The 24,379-nt window shown below is 41.4% G+C and overlaps 2 protein-coding genes and 1 long non-coding RNA gene across 3 annotated transcripts; 2 read left to right on the forward strand and 1 right to left on the reverse strand.

Annotated features, from left to right (window-relative positions):
• Positions 1–624: 624 nt before the first annotated feature.
• Positions 625–11,750, reverse strand: LOC118099043. Its single transcript, XR_004694236.1, has 3 exons — positions 11,634–11,750; positions 10,371–10,552; positions 625–1,005 (listed from the first exon to the last, which is right to left on the reverse strand). It is a non-coding gene; the product is annotated as an uncharacterized LOC118099043 (long non-coding RNA).
• si:ch211-142k18.1 lies at positions 10,396–14,070 on the forward strand. The gene is made up of 2 exons (XM_035143295.2): positions 10,396–10,937; positions 13,107–14,070. The coding sequence occupies exons 1-2, from the start codon at positions 10,396–10,398 to the stop codon at positions 13,243–13,245; spliced, it is 681 nt and encodes a 226-aa protein (XP_034999186.1). The 3' UTR covers positions 13,246–14,070.
• A 664-nt stretch (positions 14,071–14,734) lies between these two features.
• Positions 14,735–24,267, forward strand: chrna2b (cholinergic receptor, nicotinic, alpha 2b (neuronal)). Its single transcript, XM_035144793.2, has 6 exons — positions 14,735–15,481; positions 19,324–19,475; positions 20,210–20,254; positions 20,434–20,543; positions 21,388–22,540; positions 22,847–24,267. Exons 1-6 carry the CDS (start codon positions 15,364–15,366, stop codon positions 22,970–22,972), a joined length of 1,704 nt encoding a protein of 567 aa, XP_035000684.1. The 5' UTR covers positions 14,735–15,363; the 3' UTR covers positions 22,973–24,267.
• Positions 24,268–24,379: the final 112 nt, after the last annotated feature.

The following is a 24,379-nucleotide window of genomic DNA, read 5'->3' on the forward strand; positions in this document are numbered from 1 at the left end:
ACCTGAGTAATTTTTCAGATTACTTCCTACATTTTAACACAAATATCTGTACTTTCTACTCCTTAAAACAGGCTCGTTAATTTTGTTTTAATAGTTTGAGGGGAAAAAATAGGCCCTAAAAATAAAACTTTAATTAAAATACAAAATGTGTATATACACCTTTAACTATGAACACAATATTATGGGTATAGATAAGTACTTGTGGCACAGGATGATTGCACGAGGGTGTATGCTGTATTTATGCATTATGGAGATATTGAAATTATATTGGCAGGTATGGTATACAATCTGAAAATGAGTAAAACATTGTATATTATATATAAATGAATATAATTGAATATAAAATGGAACAGATATAATTATTGTATATAAGTATATCAAACAGAAAAAGTAGTTAAATTAATGTAAGCAGTGTAAAAGTTAGATTAAGAGTATAGAAATAGTATCAAAGTAGTATGAAAGATTATACATATATAAAATGGAAATTATATATATATATTTACTACCTTATAATATAATATGTGTGTCTATCATTGAATTTACATGTAATTCTGTTTTCAGGAAAGTGGTGACATGGGGGATGGCGTCAATGACTTCCATTATGTAGTCATCCCTTCTGTCCTCATGGTCTCCAGGAAACATCTAAACAGGATAATTATGTTTGTCTGATTAAATTCTGGTTCGCCCTCGGAACATCTATCTCGTATTTGTCTGGAGATGAGTTTAATTAGATTTAACTTAAGCTCAGAGAACCGGGATGTTAAAAAACACTGAACCTTTACTATGCATTTCCATTGGTCCAAATCAGTGTCATTCTGATTGATCAGTGTTCACAATATCCTCGGGCTGTCTCATTTCCTGCTGGTTGACTTATATAATGAGGTCTGGATGTAGGTCTGTGTTTTTGTAGGGGTTTTTTCCAGGGTGGCATCTGTTATGAAACACAACCCAGTCCAGACCACTTGTGCCCTTCCACTGCCCCGGGGACCTACGGCCTTTCAGATCCTAATTAAAAGACATGAAGGGGTTTTGGGTCATTTCTTTTTTATAATGAAACACAGTGTTATTTGTGATCAGGTACAATGTGAGCAGAGGGAATGATGGTACTTTTAGTTTCTTTGTGACCTGAATGACCTGTGACCTGAATCTTAAAATAACAGTGGGTGTGTTAGGGGCTTATATTAATCACAGATCATAGACTGTGACAATGGAAATAAAGATGGACGACATTCGACTCCCAGAAGTGAAGCGAAATCGTCTTGATCAACCTCCATGTTAGTGGAATGGACATGGACCAAACTACACATTTTTCTGTCATTTAGGTAGCTCTTATCGCATTGATGTGTTCAAGGGTTAATTAAGGTGAGATTGTATTTAATTAGTCATCTGATGTTTTAAATACAATGTGAAACGTCATGATTGACAGTTTGGTTCCAAATTATATCAAAAGTACAAGATGGCGACACCCGTATCCAGGATAGTTTGGCTTCATTTTTATACACAGCCTTTGGTCACAGCCAATCACAGCTCATCTTGTTCATTTCAAAGCACTGATTTTGTCCCTATGAGAAAATAAGGTGGACAAATCGATGGAAACACTCGTCAGTGTAATGCAATGAAGAGATAAGCTTTGGATTAAACTATGTAAATATATACACAGGGAAATAAATTTGCAAAAGGTACTTGTTGTTTCCTCAAATTCTCTTTTTCTAATCCCAGTGACTAATGTGCATGATGAGATTGGTTTTATTCGAAATCGCAAAGATCCACAAAATCTCAGCAACATCACATCTCTCCAAATACATCTCCGATACAAGCTGCATTGCAAAAAGCAGAAAAACAAACGCACTAAAGATTGTGGGTTTTTTTTTACAACAAACTCAGTGCTGCCAGCAGAGCAAGATTTAATCAAGGCAGGGAAGTAGAAGTGGCATGCATAATCTCATTTTGAAAATGTGTCGCACTCATAAGAGAGTCCATTTGTTCAGTCAGTTTCAGGGAGTCGGTCCTGAATGCCGTTAGAAAGTCTCCAAGCTGCAGTAGAGAACCAGAATGAAATATAGAGAAATTTGACTTGATGGAATAATTCACATTATTGGAGTGAAATTATATTTTGCTGTTTATGAAGATACAACCATTGGTTGGTCTGTGGTGTGTTCAAGTGCGACTTTAGTAGCAGGCTTTTGCTGGTGTTACTTATCTAAGCTCAGCCCGGTGAGTCGCTGCCCTAAGAAAAGGAAACGTGTCAGTGCTACAGAATATCGACTGGCAGCAGCCCTGAATTTCACAGAACATTTCCAGCGACAGATATATTAATTGTTGCGCACAAATTTGACACATTACAGATTTTTTTTTTTTTTTTTAAAGTGAATGTTATCGCAAACGCCGGCCTCTTGCTCCCAGAAGCTCCTAAATCTTTGCTGCGAGAGGACGAACGTGGGTAAAGCGGCAGAGCGCGCTGGTTCTGAGCGCTGAAGAAAAGCCTGAGCTGTGTTTGGGGTCCCTGAGTGGATTAGCAGAGTTTATCAGCACCAGCACACTGTGGCTCTCAGCGCAGCCGCGCCGCTGTGGATAAGTGGCTGCAGAGAGCACAGAGTCCTTGGCCTTGGTCAATAACAGCCCTCGGCGTAACACGAGTTGTTGGTCAATTAGAAAATGCTGAAACAGTTTCTTGGTCAATAGATTCACGGTCACAGTCTAATCTGCTATGTATTCTGTAAACTGCATTGCCAGGTGAATTCATATTTTCATCCTTTAAAGTTATACATGATTTTAACATGGGACCAGGTGAAACTGGAGCAAGGGGAGTATTTGCAGAGTGTTGTTACACATATGGATTAATCCAGGTAGAATATTTAAAACTAGAGGAAACCATTCATTTCTAGAATATCAACAGATGCCCTCTGAAATGTGGATATTTTATGTCTTCCATACTTGGCTTTTTAAAAGTATGTTTTGGATAAGCTAAAGCCACCATACTGCAGTGGCCCCGACGTCTTAGCACATATTATCTAAGTGCCAATCCCAACGGCAAATGACAAAAACCCAACAATATATCACAAAACACAAGAGCAAAATAGAAAAACAAATCAACGAATCATTAAGTATAAAAACAAACAAACAAGAAAACACAATGACACATCTTAAAAAACAATAGCAAATAAGAGAAAACAACAAAAACAAATGATAAAACATTACAAAAAACAAGAGCATTAACCTCTAACGGAGAAGTTAGGTACCTGAACTACTCAGTTATTTACTATGTTTAACATTTCATTGCTTCATTGTATTTTCTATTTATTCAGTTTTATTAATTTTTTTTTATATATTATTTTACTTTCTAAGCCTGTTTATAATGTGCTATATATACAAAATTTGACTTGACTCGTTGCTGATTTTCTTATTTTTTATTTCCATAACTCCATTATGGATGAGTTGATTCTCAACATGTGAATACGTACAATTCACGCAGCTCTACCTCAAACAGCTTTTCATGTCCCTGCAATAAAAGCGGCTGCATTCCATTGCCCACATTATGCAACATTCATCCGTCAGTTGTGTGACACTGTTTACACCAAGAGTGAAAAACGGCTCCCATACGGAGCCTTCCTGTGGTTTCAGGGGGAGGAAGAGGACACGCTACGTGCATGTCCAAACATGGCAGAGGGCTTTTAACACTGATGTTTGAAAAAGACCATCTGTCCCCGACACAACAGGAGGATTTAAACACGTGTTGATGAATCTATTTTGGAAAATCTTTGAAGTGTTAGAGTAAGAATTGTGCAAATTACACATAGTAAATGGTTATAGATTGATTTGATGACATTTGATGCATTATCCTGTTTGAAAGCAATAGAAGCCTCCTGTTTGTCTTTACCTGTAATAATGCTTATTGTATAATAATGTCACATTTTATTTGGAAAGCACTTTGGAGGTGTGGGTGAAGTGTTTGAGTCCACAAAACACTTCTGGAGTCTCAGGGGTAAAATTTGTTATTGCATGGTGCGTGTTTTTTCTGTTGTTGTATTACTTCTGAAGATAAGTCACTAATATCTTCAGTTGTACTTGAATCGGCTGCTACAGTGTTTACCACTGAAGCTCCAAAAGTGTTTTGTGGACTCAAACACTCCACCCCCCCCAACAAACCATAACAACAGTGTGTATTGGGTTTTTCAAAGCACTCAAAAAGGGCAAAGATAACCCGAAAGGTAAATACAGTGTGTCCTTCTGAAACTGATATTTTGTTACCGGATATCTGATCGTCCATGAAGTAAAATATCTATAATCCTCTTCCTCAATTTGATAAAAATGTGCTCGAGACCTGTCAGTGTTGTTATGACTTGGTTTCTGATAAGAGGCCGATAAAAACCAAAGATCTCTTCCTTTTAAAAGTCAGCCTCCGGTGAAACATCGTTCCTTCCGTCGGAATCCGGAATCATTCAAACCAGAGCTGATGTGGATCACTGTTTGCCATCAGCCACGGATCTTTACATCCAGGATTAAGAGGTGGAAATATATATTTTCTTATCCTGTCAGTGAGCCCACCTGCCACTGGCGGTATTCCAGATATCATCTTTTCATAATCTGTTGATTATTAGCTTAGTAGTTAAATCAGCGCTGAAGACACAGGAGCATCTGTGAGGTGCGGACAGCGAAGTTAGAAAGATGACATGTATACCTGGTGTTAAAAACACCAGGTAGAGGAAGTACTTACGTTTTAGTTCAGTCTTTTATGACCATTTTGCACAAATCAACTTTAATTCTGGTCATTTTCCTTTGCATGGACGTACATGATGCAACAACAAGTAAAGAGCTGACTGAAGACCGTTGAAGATGAGAAGGATTTTATTTCATTTACAGTATATTAACCTGATCCCTGCTTTTCCAGTATCTGTCATCACTCGGATTGATTTTGATTTAAATTCCACAAAGTACAATATTTCACTGTAAATCTCTACATGACTCCACGTTTGCTTTCCTGCACAGAGCGAGTGGTTTGAACCATCTGATGTATCCAACATCCTTCAAGAAGGTTTCCCCCTTTTTCTTTCTTTCAGGATTTGGGCTTTTTCGGCTACAAGTGATCTTCTAACAGAGCAGAGAAAAATACATTTCTCTTCAACGCACTTATTAAAATTGCTTGCAATCCTTGTTTTTGCCCTGTTGATTCACAGTGAAACATCTGATTCTCATTTCACGTTCGTTTCATGGATGTAGTAGTTTGGTTTTCATAGCCGTTTCCTGACGTCTTCCACATTTGTTTTACATCATGGTTGTGCAAACTGACACTTCCCTAGAGGAGGTGATAATTATACCCTCAAAGCAATGGCATTTTGGGAACATTATTATAGATGGCAACAAAATAGCTGCTGTAGAGCTTCAAATAAGCCTCCAAATTCAAGTTCACTAAACTGAATTTAGAACATTTTTATTTTAAACTTGAATGTCCCTTTATTAACCACATTTAATTCACTAGATCTAGATTTTTATTCGGATCAAAATCAGTTACCTTAACATGCCAATTTTTTATGATCAAGATCCATGAGTTATTCTGAGAATTCAACGAAAGGTTTTGTAGAAATCAGTTTCGTAGTTTTTTTTGCGTAATGCTAGCTACAGACAAATAGACGAATGCAGACGAAAGCATAATCCCCTTGGAGCAGATAATAAACCATATTCAAATGGACAGTTTTCTCAGGATCACTGAACTGAATTTAGAACATTTCTATTCCAATGTTAGTTTAAATAATAATTTAGGAGGAAAGAACTGTGAGAGCTAAACACCAGCGTTTAAGTATTTTGTGGTTTCAAGAAAACATAATTCCAAAAATTTGACCAAACTACATTACTGGATCTTTGTCAACCTCCCAACCTCGAACTGTACAAAGCTTTATTTCTCTTTCACTACTGTCTTGGTTTGGAAGCAGCTTTTGTTTTTTCTTCCACGTATTAAATTACCTAAGTGCAGAGTCCAGACACAGTTAAAGGGAACTTTTCCTAAAGTACATAGGAAATGTGAATTCAGCATGGTCATAAAACACCCCCTCCCCATTCCTCATGCTTCCTCTGTCCCCCCAACCACAGATGTGAAACAGATTACACTCCGTCCTCACCCCCTCCCCTCTGCCAGCCCCTCTCTCCACCGAAAAGAAAGAAATCATTCAGCTTCAGCCTTTTTCTGCTAACATCCCCCTCCTCCTCCTCACCCCCACTCATCAACAGAGAGGGGCACACAGGCGACCATGCTCTCCAGCCAAACCTTAAGTCTGTGTGTGTGTGTGTGTGTCTACATTTCTTTTTCTCCCCTGACATGAAGAGGAAGGAAAGCGAGTGAGTATTTGTTCTCTGTGCCTGTGAAAAGTTGTCCCTGAGTCGTTTGAGTCGGTTTAAAAAAGAGGGGAGAATTTAGCTGTGAAAAATCATTGGAGTTGGGTAAGTTTGTTTCTTTTATTTATAAAACTTTCAGTTATGGTAAAGTATAATGAAGCTTTCTCACCGGTTAAAAGCAGAAAAATCTAATCCGAGTTCACATTAAGGGGAATTAAACTTATTTAAATTATTAGGAGGGTTTTAAAACACTGCTGTTTATGTGGATTATTGCTGTTTGGTGTTTTTTTTAGATGCAGTAAAGTTTCTATATGATGCATTTACACACAGGTCTTCACTGCACTTATTTGTCTAATTATATATATATATTGTTAATTTACCTGTATGTAAACAGCAAATCTATGACGCCTGTCTATGCTATATTTACTTTATTTCCTAAAGAACGTAGTTGTCATGGCAACGGTGAAGTGGTAGCGTGTTGGGACCTTTTTAGATACAGTCTATGGTTGTGACACCCGTGAAACTCACCTGTTCAGGCTTTGACAAGAGGCACCACAAGGCCGAGCTGCAGCCACGGAGCAAACAGCCGGAGCTCTGACCCACAGCTGAGAAACAATCAAATTCAAAAAGGTCTACACATGATATCCAAAAGGTTTTACTCTTTATATAAACTCGTTTTTTATGGAACACAGATGATTAACCAATTATTTGGCCCTAACGTATATGTCCTTTATGATTATAGATTGAAATGTATCCAGCTTTGGACTATTAGTTGTACAAAACCATCACTTTAAAGACATGACGTTGGTCTTAAGGAAATTCTGATCATATTTTTTAGGGGACATTTTTGAAAAAATAATGACCTAAATCAAGAAAATATTTAAAAGATTCATAGATAATGGCAATAACTTAGTTCTTGGTGTTTATTTAATCAAGGTTGGAAAATTATTTACTCTAACTGTTATACATAACAAATAAAAGAACAAAAGACTAAAAATACTAAACGTGACAATTTAACCATTACCACTATTACAATAACAAAAAGTAGAAATAGGTTAAACCAGGGAAGGTGATGTAAAAATGTTCTAAATTGTTTCTTGAAGTTTCTCAGGGCATCCAACTGAGAACAACTGTGGGAGAATTGACCACAAAAAAAAAAAAGATTATATGTTCAATAATCTTCTCAGAAAAGTTCCACTACACAAGGATGTAGTCTCTTCTTTTCAAAGATTACTAAGAGGACATATGTGGCTGCTTTTCTTCTGGCAGCCGCACTTCTGCTATTTTAAGCCGAAAGCAAAAACATCAGCCTGTAAAAACCACTTCACGATGACGAGAGCCGTCAAAGTGAAGCCAAAAAAGGTCACGACGGGCCACAGAGAGTCTAACACAAACACTGCTACTACCGAAGCAGAGGAAGCCAGCGTGGAAAGACCGCAGACATTTTCCAAAGACAAACGGCAACTGCTCCTGCCAATCTGTGATCTGCAGAGGAGCACGCGTGCCTCCAGTTAACAGGCCCGTTAGACACCGAATTAATGTCACTGGATGTCCTCTGACTTGTGCCTTTTTACTGCTGCCATGATGATTGAACACGGAGAAGTTAGAATGTGAGATATATTTCCATTTGGCTGTATTCTGTCATTAGGCTGAGAGAGCGGAGGGTTTTGATTCATCAAAGTCCAAACAAGAAGAGTAAAACTTCAGAGCGATACAAAGTGCTTGGACGTGCCCTTGCTCCAGCTCTTTTCAATCACGACGCTTTGAATATTTCTGAAGATGTCATTCGTTAAAGCCTTTTCTGCAAATAGATGGGCTTTTTGTATCTTCTTAGTACATTTTAGAGTTAATTGACCATTAAATTCAGACTTTAACACAACATTCTAAAGATTTGCGCACACACACACACACACACACACACACACAATATATATTTTAATCTCCTCTAGACTAGGGCTGTTTTGCAAACACTCGCTCATAAACCCCAATTATACAATAGGAAACGTTTACAAAAGCTGATACATATTCTCAAGTTATGTGTCACCTCAAATGAAATAAAAGTGAATATATTTTATTCCATTAGATAACAGCGGAAATTAAGATCCTAAATACCGCGGATAAGGTGCCACCATCTTGACATTTTTTTGTTGGAGCCAGGGTCTGAGCAGGACCCACGGTATCAAGGTCCCACTGATGGGATAAGAACTCCCTAAAATGAGAGAATGCACTTTTGAGACAAGTTTGACGTGTACTTTAACTTTTTAGTTTGGTCCATGTCCTGTCAGCTAACATGGAGGAGGCCGGATTTATGACCTATATTGAAGCCAGCCACCAGGGAGCGATCAAGATGATACACACGTCACTAAAAAGAAATGACCCTAATATCATTGGTCGTTGGTTTGAACGTTTCTCTTCACGACTCTTCTCCCAGCTGCTGTAACATATGTGAGGTCACCATTTAAAGTCATCAGAAACAGAGGAGGTGATGGAGAGAGAGAGAGAGCAGCCGACAGTTGGTCGTTTTATGAGTTTGGTTCACGCCACAACTCATCTTAAAATAAATGGACAATTTTACGGTGTCCGTTCTAGTTCTCGTCGCGAGCGTGATTGGGCAATCATTCTGTGTTTCGCAACAGAACGTGTTCAATCCCACCCACTCCGATTTTCAGTTGAGCTGTGAGAGGTTGAAATAGTTTCGAGGCAGCTGCAAACGAATGTGCTCCGACAGCAGAAAAAAGCTCTGCAGTGTACCTCCACCTCACGGGCCCGGTGCCGCTTTTTAAATACATTTCCAGATGCATGACTGGGGAGTCTGCAGTACAGTGAAATGAGAGTGACAGTGACACATACAGGAGGGATCATTTTCTTTGGAGGAACAGAAAAACAAAACCTTTGAGATGGAATTTTGCAAAAAGCTGCTCCTGCTCATGTGTTGTCAGGATTTATGAGGTGAACAGATGTGAAAGATCGCAAGACAACCTGCCAGTTACAAACAAACTACCCAAACAACGCTGCTGCATCAGAGTTTACAGCCTGAGCATGACACAACTCATCCACAGAGCCATGACCAGGCCACAGGGCGGGAGGCATTCTCCAGTACACAACCACAACTCAAGCAGCACACAACTTTCTGCTACACTTTTAAAATCAGCAGTTATAAAACTGAGAGCTTGAAAAGACACAGGAAATGCGCAATCTGCTATGACATCATCGTATGGAAGAATTACCTTACAGTGAAATTTAAATAATTTGAAATACCACAGAATTATATAGTACCTTGAAAATTGTCGGTAAAAATTGGAATTCCACTCAAATCTGAGGATACTTCTTCATTGGAGGGAATACAACAAGATAGGACTGAGGTGTGATTGATTTTTCACAGCCTGGAAGTTAAACATCAAACTCATGTTTCCAAATGTCACTTAGCAACTGGTTTTTGGATCTGAACTCGACTCAAATACTGTGAAACTAGCACTCAGTAGAGGGCACACCTCCGCCAAGACCCAATAATCCACCTAAATCCCACCAAGCTGCACCAACTTTCAGAAACTCACGCCTGATTCTTTCCACGAGTTATTCCCTGAGAAAACAGACCAAAATATAATGGGTTCTTTTCCTGAACCATAACTCATTCTTCCACCAAGCTTCATGGTAATCCATTCAGTTCTTTTTGTGCAAGGGGTAAAAACCCTTAACCCTTGGACGGGGTAAATATATTTTTCTGGGGAATTCACAAAGAGAACTCCAAAAGAAGAAACCGAAGATGAATTTTAAGTGGCTCAAGGAAAATTAAATGCTGCTATTACAGCAAACTTCTGCAGTTTGACTTTCAGGGTCACTTTTATTATGCCACTGAATATTTCAGATCAACTTCAGTAGAAGCCATTTCTATGTTACTGAAAGGCATAGGGGCGGCACAGTGGTAAGCACCCGCGAGGGGGTTGAGGGTTTCCTTCAGTTCCACAAGATATATATTTTGACTGTCTGTGCTAAACCAGGCTGCTAAGATGTTTAGTTCTCTCTACACTTTCCCTGTTACTCACCCCTTCCTCATTCTTCCAGGTCACCATGTGGAGCTGTTGGATGTGGCCCTTAATCTTGGCCTGGGTGTCCATGGCAACCCAGACACTCTGCCAAAGCGGGGATGTTGACTGGGGTTCAGGCTCTGACATTGATCCTGCCGTAATGTCCACCAACGACACGTCGCAGGCAGCCGGCGACGAGCCTGTGAGGATGAAAAACAACAGTGACTCTCACACATCAGCAGCATTTCCATCACCGTCGCCCACGCTGCACCACGAGTCCCAACCGGACAGGTGCTCGCTCCACTTCGCCACCGACGCTGCTTTGGCGCGACGGCTAAAGGCTGAGAGAGGGGAGCTGGCTTATCTGCAGGCCATCCAGCACGGGAACGAGGCGGTGATGGAGAACTTGGCTCAGTTTGTGGGGGCAGAGGTGGGAGATCAGAGGTACGAGGACGTGATCGAGGAGAACCTCGTCGGCACCCAGGAGGAGCACAAGAGGTGTCAGGAGGTGGTGGAGAAGGCTGAGGAAGATCTGGAGAAGCAGCTGGAGGGAGACGCGTCGGACGCCCTGGCTGGGATGCAGAAGTGAGTGCAGGGAATGAAACGTGTTTGTGTCGAGCTTCATGAAGTTAATGGCTGAAATGTAAAGGAGCTAAAAAGGTTAGGCTCGTTTTTTGGTGTCCTGAGGGAGGGTCAACATTTTCCTTGATTTCTCAGAGAAATGTTCATGGATCTTGAAAAACAATCTGGTATATAGGGGTATAGGGGATTGATATTTATCAGTGTGATTTGATGCAGATCCAAATAAAAAAAATTTGAATTTAAAAGTGGATTCACAAGGGGACTGTTGGGCCTTGGCGGACGAATACACACTCTACTGAGGGACATTCTAGTTATATTCTAAATTAATTTTCTTTCAAATTCTTCTTGGGTTTCCAGGGATGTGTGACCACTAATTTTTTTAAATAAGTATCTGAAACTCAATTAGTATGAAATTTTAATGAAATTAAATATGTCCGACTTTGGTAATTCACCTGAAATGCAGCAGAGGCAGTTTCTATTGCTGAGTATCCTAAGGACCATCTGTGTCCACAAATACAGATACTGCACAGATACATGGTGCACATATAAAGTGAGAGGTTTTTTACACCAAATGTTTGAGCAAACTTTTTTTGCCTTCTTGTTGCTTCCTTCAAGCTTTTATCAGGACTGATAACAAAAATGGAGCCGAATGCGGAGTCCACACGAGTATGGTTCAATACGGAGTTTGATTTGACTTACAGGTTTGGTGAACAGGGAGGCAGAGATCCGGCAAAGGTTTCCAAGAACACACAGGCAGAGGCAGGGTCAATAAAGAGAGTTAGGTCAAATACACACTGGGAATAAACACTCGGAAGATGCTGGTTCACTCACAGGAGAACTGACAAGAACAAGAGGAACACACTAAACACACAACTGACAACTACACCAGGTGGAACTGACTGAGGCCAGGTAATCACAAAGGGAGGGAAACCAGACAAAGACAGGAAGTGAAGTGCTCTTAAACAAGAGACAGTGGTGATTACAAAATAAAACAGGAAGTTATAAACTCAAAGTGCAAACAAGTGATATAAAAATCCAAACAAGGCCGAAATCCATAAACACAACAATGAGTCCAACAAAAGATAATCAAAAGTCTACAACACAAAAAAGACCATACAACACAAACACAAATCCAAACTCTGAACCTCAGCTCCGCAAACGGTCTCCTCAAAAAGATTACGACACCAGACTCATCACTCCTCAGGTTCCAGGGATGTGTGAAAACCACTCCATCATTTTCTGACATTTTAAAAATCAACATAATAACTTCTAATCAAAAATATTATTATTAATTGTGGCCCTGGAGAGAAACATATCTGAATTAGTAAATTCATATGTGTCGTGCCCTTTAAACAAGGCTGAGGCATCTGAAGCAGAAACATTAATTTGCAATTCCAATAAGTGGCCCTGGGACCATTTGTGTGCACAAATACAAAAAACTTTTTTTTTTTTTTTACTGCACTGCTCCATTCTTGTGAGATGCCTCACTCTCCACAGCCCTCTGTCATACACACCCTCCCAATTTGCCGCTCTATTTAAACTGCAAAGATTTCCCATCTCTCCCTTTGCTTGTCAGCGTCTCTGCTGCCCTGCATCGGTATCGAAGCCTGTCGATTCAGCCCCTCCATCACCCGAGCATCAACCTGTGAGCTCCGACAGGTAGTTAAAGATATTTGCTCATCAGTCTCCAAAGTATCTGGGGAAGTGATTAAGTCGGAGCCAATAAGCTGAACTCTAATTAGGTTCTGCTGCAATAAACATTTCAAACTGTAGCTGTCCCTAAACATGCCTGATTGTTTTCATCAAGATCCATGAATCATTACCATCGCTAAGGACGTTATGTTTTCACCCCTGTCTGTTTGTTTCTTAGTTTGGTTATTAATGAGCAAGATTACACAGAAACCAATGGACAGATTACTACGAATCTTAATGAAAGGATGTGATATGGGTTGGGAAAAAAAGCTGAACAAAATGTTGGTACCCATCCGAATCAGGGGGCTGATCTAGGAGTTGTAGATTAAGATTATGAGATGGGGCATTTAGGAGCTCCTCACTCCTCTTGTATTGTATAAATTGTCCTCAGCTCTTCTTTTGCTGACTCAATCTTTCTGCACATCTTCTTCCTCCCCTTCCCTCCACCTGGTGACCTGTGCCGTTGTTCGTCCGGAGCAGAATCAGAGAAGAGTCCTCGGCTTTCAACAACATGCTACGTGCTGCCGCAGACATCGCCAACAGGCTGGAGAGCTCATCGCAGGCCCTGCAGGCCTCATTCACCAAGCAGCTAAAGGACATCATCAAAATCCATCGCTAAGGAAGTGTGGACACGGCTTTAAAACATATCGTCCTCTAACTTTGTGCAATATGTTGGATATACCGTGTAAGACTCAATAAGAGGAAAATAAACCTTCCTGCAATTATATAAATATTTTTGCAACACTGAGATACAACAACGTGTCAAGGTCGGCCATTCCATCAAGTGTAAGAATCGACTTTTTTTCCTTTCACAGAAGCTTGTGACCCATAAAATCCGTTCGATTATTTCCCATCCAGGTTTATTCCTGAGGTCAAACATGGCAGCAGTATGTGGCTGCAGCTTTGAGCCAAGTTAAATGTGTTTATGGATCAAACCAGATTGGCCTTCAGAGAGCAAACATAATGACTGTGTTAGTCTTCTCCAGAGGAAGCTGCGGGTCGGCCATCTGGTTCAAGGTTGAGGATGGAGGCCGGGACACGCTTAAGATGACAAGTGTGTTTCAATGGGGATTTTGTTTTTGCAACAACAAAACAAGAAAACTACCACAGGGACAAGGATATCTGTGTTTGGAGGAAACTGTGCAAACTATACCTGCGGATGAGGGACAAGATTGTAGAAAGGATTGGACGGCTCCTGTTATCAGGAAGAATTAAACATGTTATAAGCTATTAAACAAAGAAACTCTGAATATGCACATTGTTTAAAATTCCTGCAAGATCATGTGTTTGTTGGATTTTAAAAAGTGAGAGTTAAGATTTAGTTTTACTTCCAGTGCCAGTACTCATCACTATTTTATGATATTTGTAACCATAAAATGTTTAATAATATGAATTTGTACAGTACATGATATGAAGTATGTATAGTAAACAGCAACAGACAACACATTGGCCAATTGTTTACTTGTTTGGAAGCTCAAAGATGTTTTCTGTTTTCATTTGGTGTCATGTTTGCAAAGCTTCTACTCTCATATTGATAATTTTGGGGAAACTTAAACTTCACTCAACACGTTCCTTCATGTAATCTGCCCTCTAGCTGTTTTGTGTGTGTGTGTGTGTGTGTGTGTGTGTGTGTGTGTGTGTGTGTGCGTGTGTGTGTGTGTAGTTATAGGACCATTTTGAGCCTATACCTTACGGACTGAGGACATTTTGCTCAGTCCTCACTTCCTGACACACTTTCAATGGGCTGTTTGAAGGTGAAGACATGTTTTTTTGGTTTAGAATTATGTCAAGATGGCATTTAGTTAAAAGTGTCCAGGTTACGGGTAAAATGTCAATTGTGGCTATAGATGAAGGTTAGGTTTACAATTGTGCTTAGGTTGTTCACAATAAATATGGAAGTCAATGCAAAGTCTTTTTTATAGGGACTTATTGGATTTACGTCTTCAGGAGATAAATGTAAGTCAGTGTATTGTCCTGTGAAGTCAAAGAGACGAGAGAGAGAGAGAGAGAGAGAGAGAGAGAGAGAGAGAGAGAGAGAGAGAGAGAGAGAGAGAGAGAGAGAGAGAGAGAGAGAGAGAGAGAGAGAGAGGAGGAGGGACTGTTGTTAGTACAAGAGGAAGAGACGGGGAACACTCTCTTGTCTTCTCTGGGAGGATGATGTGCTGTTTGTCCAACCTAATGAACCTGAGTGGTCACTAACAAAGCTTCTAATCATGGGGAAGAACTAAAACAAAAAAATTTGAATGGATATCAATAACTTAGACCAATGCGTAAATCCTTGGCACCGTGCGCTAAAAGGTGGATAAGCTGATATCTTACGCAGCAGCAACGCAAAAAGCTTTGGACAGTGGTTCAATGGACTAACGGGCTACTTACAGTTTGAAAAGTGACCTTGGTCTGATCTACTGTGTAACGCTGCAGCTCTCAGGATAAGCACCGACTGATGGATAGATCCCCGGCTCAGTGCGCGAAACCCGAAGGTGCAGCAGCCGCTCTCGTCCTCAGTGCGCGGGGCTGGAAGTGAGCAGGGTGACCGGCTGTGGGTGCTGAGCTCCAGAGGAAAGAGACCGGAAAGTTATCCTGAAAGAACCATCACCACACTCTCATCCTCCTCCTCCTCCTCCTCCTCCTCCTCCTCCTCCTCATCCCGTGGCAGCAGTTGTCCGGACATGCCTCCCTGCTGCGAAGATGACGGACTCTGCTCACACATCACGGTGTCGAGGTAACGTGTGGCAGGATGGGAACACCACCGAGGAAGTTGGACTCGTCTCTGCTGGAGGAAAAGATGCATCCGTTCAACCACCTGTTCTCCTGGAGGACGGCTGCAGTGTGGTCGATCCTGCTCTTTCCATCAGGTCAGTACTTTCCTCAAAGATTTCCTCCCGGTTCCTGTGCGCTTTTCGCCGTGCGTATCAGCCAGCAACACGGAGACAGCGTGTGGAACTCAAAATGTCACGTTAAAGCTGAGCATTGAGCCAAGTCTCTCTCTGTGAGAGCTGCATTTTCTGCTGTTTACTGCATGATAAAAATTGACATTAAAAGGAAAATGTAAAAAAGTAGTAACCTGCATTTCAATCTTTCTACAAAGCTCTTCTAATGTCTCATGTGCAAAAGTATGTTTTTTTATTTGAGTCCCACCCTCAGCTAACTTTGTCCCTGAGCATAAATAGTGCTGAAATAAATAAGTTCTTTTCCACTCCATTTGAATTCAAGAAGACCTCTTTCTCCTCCACAACAGAGTTAATTCATGATCCTTTGTCCTTGACCACAATAATTCAGAAACTGTCGAACAGTTTTTCTGGACATATTTGTGGAAAAATGGAAAATGGCCTGTAGAACAATTTTTGCCCATCACCCGTTCACACACATTCACAAACTGCATGCAGCACTTTTTCTATCACACATCACGCATCACTCATTCACACAGCCGTCAGGGACAATTTGGGGTTCGGAGTTTTGCCCAAGGACACGTGTAATGAAGGAGAGTGGGGTTGAACTGCCGACCTTATCATCTGTGGACGACCCGCTCTACCTCATAAATAGGTACACAAGAAAAAGTGCCTATAGTTCATTTCAACTTTGAATCCATCCAGTGAGATATTAAAAGCTGGTGAAGGAAGTCGATTCTGGAGCCTATGTGGATATAGACTATATACCTGGTTTAATGTCTTTTCATATGCACAAACTAGTCCTCCCTCAGATGTGTAGGAGAACACATCCTCTCCCTCCATCTCTTCATGCTACACAAGTCCAGTGTGCTGGTTCTTGATCTCATGCCAGTGCTTCTCTTAACGCCTCTGACAGAGTTCATCTCTCCTTTGCAGTTTTTACTCAACTCCCTGGAAAATTATTTTTTTTATTTTTTTTTATTTTTAACTTAACTTTAAGTATCCGACAGCCCCATATTGCCAAGAGTGCCTCTGGCCCGAGAAGCTGCTGACTCGATCCCCCAGCTTGGCCACACTCCAACATCCACGGCCCCACGGTGTGCTGGATGGTCGAGAGCTGGCAGGAGGCTTTGATCTGTGGCGCCCAAGACCCCCCCTTTTTTTCCACATCTGGTCCTTTCCCAGGTGCAGCGACAGATGAGCACGCAGCACCCTGACTGTCAGGAGGGCAGATAAGAAGTCTCTGGTGCACGCCTGTTTGCCAGACGGAAATTAGTTCATGATTGCAGGAGGTGAGCCCAAGTGTACCCTGGGCAAATTAACAGTGAACTTGCATACTATTTACCATTTAGAATATCTATTACTCCTAAAATTTGTTTGCCCAGATACCCTGCACACATTTTTAAAGACAAAATGGCCAGCTGGACGAATGCTCTCGAGCTTTCCTTCGGCACACTGGACCCGTCTTCCTCTGTTAAAGCCCCTGGAGCCAAAGGGTTAGCTCGGGCAATAAATCATTTAAGTAGATTTGCATGCATCCTTCTGGTGATAGCTCTGCCGGACCCTCCTGGCTCCCCTCCACTGGTCTGTCCCACAGTTATGGGTTGTAAGGACTCGTCATTGTTGGCTTCAGAACTACAACTCACCCCCGGACAGGTAATGACGTGGCCTTGGCCAAGCAGCCATGACTGCTGCCACATGCAGGTGGTTCAAGGTCTCGTTTTGGGATCCTTGATGGCAGCGCACTTCATTGGGCAGCGTGATACACACTGTGATGCCAAACAGAGCTGCAGGGGGGAGCAAGTTGCTGATGGCACATTAGAATCCCAACAGATATTTGGATTTTAGCAACAAATTTGTATCCATTTGGATTCATAAGCTCCACTTCACTGATATATTAAGGCCTGTCCAGGTTAATAAACTCCCTTAGTTTCAACCTAAAGCCTTTTTCCACACTTACTTTGTAGCCACACACTTCTCTAGGTTGTGTGCACTGCAGTAACCAAGGGGAGACCAGAGGATTCTCTGTGCTCATCTAAACATCCAATAATCAGCTTGTAAGGCTTTAAGGGGAAATACACTCTCCCCCCCTCTTAACTGCATGAGTCTCTGCATGGCCATTGGTCAAATGCCATGGCCCAACGCCACTCATAATTACCCAACGTGTAGAAAACGCCATCCTTGCCTCAGTGAACTAAATAGGTTCTAATAATTTGTTTACCTTCAGACGGAGGCCAGGGTGGCTGCTTCCCTTCTGCCTTCATTAAGCCAAACTAACAAGCTGATGCTCTATTATCATGTTTATTGTTTAGATATGACGAGATAGTATCTTCTCTTCTAGTTTTCCTCTCGTATTTTTAGATTTTGAACTGTTCTTTTAATGTTTAAACGAGAGAAAGAGACTAATCCAGATCCAAATAGTGTACTCACCAAAGTCTGACTGATAAATCTGCTGGGTTTAGTTTATCGCTGCATATATCAGCTCATCAGTAACAGGTCACGGCAGCAGAGTAATACTAAATAAATGTTAAGAGCACTTTGGAAACAGTGCCCCCATTACAAGGTGTATTATAAAGTCTCCCAACCATTGAGCACTTTTCTCTTTTCATTTGTCACTTGAGCTGTACATCTCAGTCAGTATTTTTACCATCCAGTATCAGTTGAGATGTAATATATATACACAGATGTCATCATTCACTGCTTCAAGAGAGAAAAGTGTCCGTTAATTGTTTTGTGCATCGGTTGTAACAGAGTGACAGGCAGCTCCACAATAAACATCTCTCGACTACTGAGAAATTAGCTCACCTCCACTTAACACCAGCAGCAAGTAACGATGTGTGTAATTGACTCTGACGACACTGATGAAGGTGGAAGCTGTAATCCCCCAGGGACGGGATTCCTGCCTGATTTTATTCCGCGGGGAAATAACACGGGGACTCGAGTCAGAGCTGGTTCACAAAGCTGTCTGGTCTGCATTTACAGAATCTGTCTGAACAGGCCCCTCTCAGAAGGAAGCCATAATAACACTTAAGGGATAAAGAGGGAGGTTACTGTTAGAATGGTGCCGGTGTCGAGGGAGAGACCTTCGGCAGGCGACCCCCTCGCAGGGAGCTCAGATCAAGAGATCAGAAAGATTTGCTCCGATGTGGAAAAGTCAATAAGATGCAGAAACACAAGGTTTTCGTAAGGTATAGGCTCAAAATGGTCCTATAACTACACACACACACACACACACACACACACACACACACACACACACAAACACAACATCATTGCAGAATGTTTTACTGCCGTTGGTTAGGTGAGGATTAGGTGAGAGAACATGGATATGAGGCCTTTACACTGTGCAACTCCCTTACTCCTGTCGTCTACCATTGAATTATGTTCCCTGTATATCACACCATCAAATACTAACTGTTGAATGTCAGTTTAAGCAGTGCCATATTATTACAATTTAAACACAATAACAACTTCTTATTGTGTTTTCAAGAGAGCTGCTTTTTATGTACTGCAGATTTAAATAGTGAAATAAGATGGGAGTTGAAGTAAATAAAATCTGGAATTTTATTTGTGTGGAACGCTGAATATATGTGACCGAGTTATGGTTGGACGATAATTTTTTGATATCAAATCGATAAGTATCACTATAAATGTATTTATATATGTTATAATATTATTTATTTTAAGTTTAAAGACTATTTCTTTGCTCCTGAGTGAGGTTGTGGTCTTAAAGTCTTTCTAATGGCCAGAGAGTGACGATTATATCATATTAATATATATATAAGTATTGAATTATTCTGTGTCCACAGTTCTCTGTTATGACAAGTCGCACACGCACGCTGAGGATGATCTCTTCAAGACGCTGTTCGCCGGATACAACAAGTGGTCGAGGCCTGTGCCCAACATCTCCGACGTGGTCATTGTCAAGTTCGGACTGTCCATCGCTCAGCTCATTGACGTGGTGAGTCAACACAAGCTCTCACACAGTCATTTCAGGAAGGTCACATTAAATGTCCTCATAATAAGGTTATTCCCTACATGCATCGCAAATACACAAATGCACTTAAATAGGAATGAGCTGAAATGTTAATAACCCCGTTGGATTAATCACTTTTATGCGTCCCCTGGAATCATGTCACTGTCATCTGTGTTACCAGCAGTGTGTCTCTGCATTGGGTTGTGTTCTGCGTAGGTGTTGTGAGTTTTTACAGTGCATGTGTTGTCAAATGATGATAATATCTTGATTTGCATGTATTTTGTTGCAATGCTCTGAGCCTTCTGGGCCACTGTAGAAAACACCTTCAATGAAAATATGTATTTTTATTTATATGAATTTAGTTTACAGTGGAATAAAGCTTCACATGTTTCAAGGTCAAACTAAGTAGAATACAGACTTTTGTTTTTTTTAAGTGCAATAACCTATTTCTACAACTTTGAATGTATGATTAAAGGAAGGATATATGATTTATTTTTTTTAAACCTACAAAATCAAACACAAACTTTGGAAAACTAGATGATGCACCTCAGCCATGTCACAGCTAAAACTTCCAGATCACTTCACAGTCGGTGAAGCTGCTGCGAGCTGTATTTGGGTCGTCTTTGACAATCCTCCAGAAACGTCTCACACACACACTTGTCTGTTCTGCGCCTCAAACTGACAAACTCCGTCCCTCTCTGTGTCTGTGTGTCTGTCAGGATGAGAAGAACCAGATGATGACAACCAACGTGTGGCTCAAACAGGTTAGAAAATAAAAAAATGTGTCACTGTTTATTTATTATTAAGATTTTCTTTCTCTAACAGGGGATTTGATTATATAAAAAATGCAATATAAAAGGGACATTTCTGAAGACGTGAATCACTCAAATGACATTTAAATGAAGGATCACAGCAAAATCATTTCTGCTGTTGGTTTCTCCAGGAGTGGAACGACTACAAGCTCAGCTGGAGACCGTCTGACTATGACAACGTGACGTCCATCCGAGTGCCGTCAGAGCTCATATGGGTACCAGACATCGTCCTCTATAACAAGTGAGTGAGACAAAGGTCACAGAGAAGTTAAAAAACGAAATCTTAAAACAAGGCTGCAACCTTCAGTCTGCAGATTATTCTGTTGAATTACTGAATAATCGTTTGTCCTAGTAAATAGGAAATAGTGGGCATCACAACCTTTCGATTTAATATCATAGAAAATCTACCAATTGCATTTGAGAATCATAGCCAAGAGATTGGTTTTTGCTTAAAGGACAACTAATTAGCTTTGCTTAACATAAAAATTATATAAAAGAAGTTTTATAATTAGGACAAGACAACTATTCCCTGTCTATTATATCTGGTGGGAGGTTGGCGCCATCTAGTGGCCTCAAAACTATACATTCTGCTACTTTCATTCTATACCTGTTTTTTTATTTTTGATTAACAGATTACATACAGTTTTTTCGGTGTCTGTAACTACAACTACTAATAACTAACCTATACGCACGAATGGCTTCAGTGAGAAATCTGCTGTACTGTGAAATGTAGTACTTTTACCACAACCCGCACACTCCTCCTGAATTCCCCTCGTGGAGATTCATCAGAGAGGGTTGATGGTGCGGTTCTGCTCGGTGGAGCCTGTGCAATCACAATCTGTGAGTGAAATTAGAAAGGGTGCCAGACTGATGAAATGATAAGGTCTCGTTATTAAGTCTTCAGCTGAGGCTATAACGCCATTAAAGCGATGAATGGAGGGGGCATACTTCTGCAGAGGGTTATTATTATTGGGGACATCATAAACATTTTTCACTGGACGGTTTCTGCAGCTTTTAAAACTTTTAAAACCGAGGTCTCATGTTTTCTGTCACGCCCACTCACGTGTCCACTTCTGTCTTTCCAGTGCCGACGGTGAGTTTGCCGTGACCCACATGACCAAAGCTCACCTGTTCCACACGGGTAAAGTTCGCTGGGTCCCTCCGGCCATTTACAAGAGCTCCTGCAGCATCGACGTCACCTTCTTCCCCTTTGACCAGCAGAACTGCAAAATGAAGTTTGGCTCCTGGACCTACGACAAGGCCAAGATTGACCTGGAGCGCATCGAGAACACGGTGGATCTAAACAACTACTGGGAGAGCGGCGAGTGGGCCATCATCAATGCCGTGGGGACATACAATACAAAGAAATACGACTGCTGCCACGAGATCTACCCGGACATCACCTACTTCTTCATCATCCGGAGGCTTCCCTTGTTTTACACCATCAACCTCATCATCCCCTGTTTGCTGATCTCCTGCCTCACCGTCTTGGTTTTCTATCTGCCCTCAGACTGCGGTGAGAAGATCACCCTGTGCATCTCTGTGCTGCTGTCCCTCACTGTCTTCCTCCTCCTCATCACGGAGATCATACCCTCCACGTCCCTCGTCATCCCCCTGATCGGCGAGTACCTCCTCTTCACCATGATCTTCGTGACCTTGTCCATCGTCATCACCGTCTTCGTGCTCAACGTGCACCATCGCTCTCCCAGCACTCACAAGATGCCCCGCTGGGTCCACACCGTGTTCCTGGACCTGATCCCCCGCTGGCTGTTCATGCGGCGGCCTGCGCCAGACGTCCGGCGACGCAGGCTGTTGCTGCTCCAGCAGGAGGCAGCTGCGATGAGGCGGCAGGTCCGGCTAGCTGGGTTCAAATCCGGCCTCAGCACTTCGGCTAACTGGTTGAGGGACGGAACCACGTCCAACGACGCTGACCGAAGCTGTTATGAGGATTTAGAGCTGGGGACGCTGACTTCGTATTTCTCCTTCCGTCCTCCATCGCCCAGGCCTCCAGGGTCGACTCCTCCGCAGCAAAAGAAAACCCCACAGAACCGACAGGAAGCGTCCGGAGGGACAAAAAGACATTCAACAGGGGCCAGAGTCACTCCCACTCAGAGGCCGACTAAAGTAGAAAATACTGTATCAGACTCCACATTCCTGCTTTCACCCAGTGTAGTGCGGGCATTAGAAGGGGTGCACTACATTGCAGACCACCTGAGAGCTGAGGACGCTGACTTCAGTGTGAGTATTAACATCTGTCATCTATCCTCCCTCTCAATTACTAACAGTATTATCTCTTTGTGTGAGTATAAATCACAATCCATGAATCCTGACACCCACATAACAAGTATCTGTTCCTGGACCTGGACTGAGTACAAACCACTCAATGGTCATCTTAGATATTATTGTATACTGATATAAAAAAGACTAAGAGACAAATACAAATGAGTACAGGGCTTTCCAACCAAGCACTGAACTATTCAAAAGTTTTGCTCCAACAAAATCGTAATATTTCATTCCTTGCTTTCTCTGTTTCCCTCCACTCAGGTGAAGGAGGACTGGAAGTACGTCGCCATGGTCATTGACCGCATCTTCCTGTGGATGTTCATAATTGTTTGCCTGCTTGGGACCATCGGCCTCTTCCTGCCGCCCTGGCTCGCCGGCATGATCTAGCGCTTGAGAGAAAGAAAAAAATAAAACCCACAACCACCTTCACTTGAGTGACGTTTGACATTTAGGCCAAAGTCTGGAGTTTGTGTTACACCGTACAGCCCAGCGTGTGGCCTCATCAGCTCATGACTTCACACCACCAAACCGAAATCGGGAAGAAATGTCAAACTGTTCTGTTTAGTGGCTCCCGTTAAATCCAAATATGTTTTACTCACATGTTGGTTTCCTCATAGCCCCTGGTACACGCTGGGATCTCTGGGTTTAGTTTGGAGTTGTGTGTGAAGAAGTCTTTGAGTACAACTACCTCTCTCTCAGACCACAGATCGCTCGAGGTCACTGGGGTTAACCTCTACATACACATGCGTATAAAAAAAGAAAGGGGTTTTCCAAATACTTTCCACAGTACTGGTCTGCAGCAGTAGTAAAAATAAAATACAGCTGATACAGCAGACAGGATTTCATGCAGTACTTTTAGAAGTTTTCAGCCCTGTTGTTGATGCCTGATGAGCTGCTGACAAACTACTTCCACGTGGGTAGACGTACTTTAGTAGATGTTTGAGCGATGAAATACTTTGATGAGCCATGAACCTCATTCATCATAAAATGGGACGATGTTAAACTCCCTTTGGTTTTGACATTTGGACCAACATGCTGTTGTTATAGATATTGACTGGACTTTGTTTTTTATTTTATGTTTTTTTTTCCTTCTCATAATTAAACTTATGTTTTGAATGATCATACAGTATGATAATAAATACCATGATGAAAACTGTTGAAAGGCCTGTCATGGCATTTATTGAGTGTAAATGAGCACTGTTTGCACACCATCGTATTTCAGCCAGAAGCATAAATGACACTTTCTTCCCGACATTTCATATTGACCATAGTTATTCTATTTATAAAAAAAAATTATGAAAGATAACTCTTTTTATCCAAGTCTTCAAGCTCAACTTTCTGTGCACTGACGACTATCTCTACATGTCAATATATTGATGTACCGTACGCTGGAACACTCAAACGTTGATACACACAAAGTGCAGCAGGGAGAAGAACTCAATCCGAACCTGTGTGTTATCATGTAAGACAATTCAATTTAACAGCCATTTGACTTTTGTGATGCATATTACTTTTGATGGGTTGATTCCACTGTGTGGTGATTTCAGAGGCTAAGTGGTTTTATGTTGCTGCATGGGATTACATTACTGTACAGGTTATGCCTTTATTGTGTCTATCGCTTATAAAATAGATTACAGCGAAGATTAAGTCAGTGCTTATAATAAATTTAATGTTTGTTTTGATCTGTTTTTAATAATTATTTTCCTCCCAGTCGATCCAAATGAGCACAGAAAGATAATGATTGCAAAACTTTCTGATTTAAATACTTGAAACAATGAACAGGCGTTGAAGTGC

Source organism: Hippoglossus stenolepis, chromosome 20, assembly GCF_022539355.2.
Source record: "Hippoglossus stenolepis isolate QCI-W04-F060 chromosome 20, HSTE1.2, whole genome shotgun sequence".
Lineage (NCBI taxonomy): Eukaryota > Metazoa > Chordata > Actinopteri > Pleuronectiformes > Pleuronectidae > Hippoglossus > Hippoglossus stenolepis.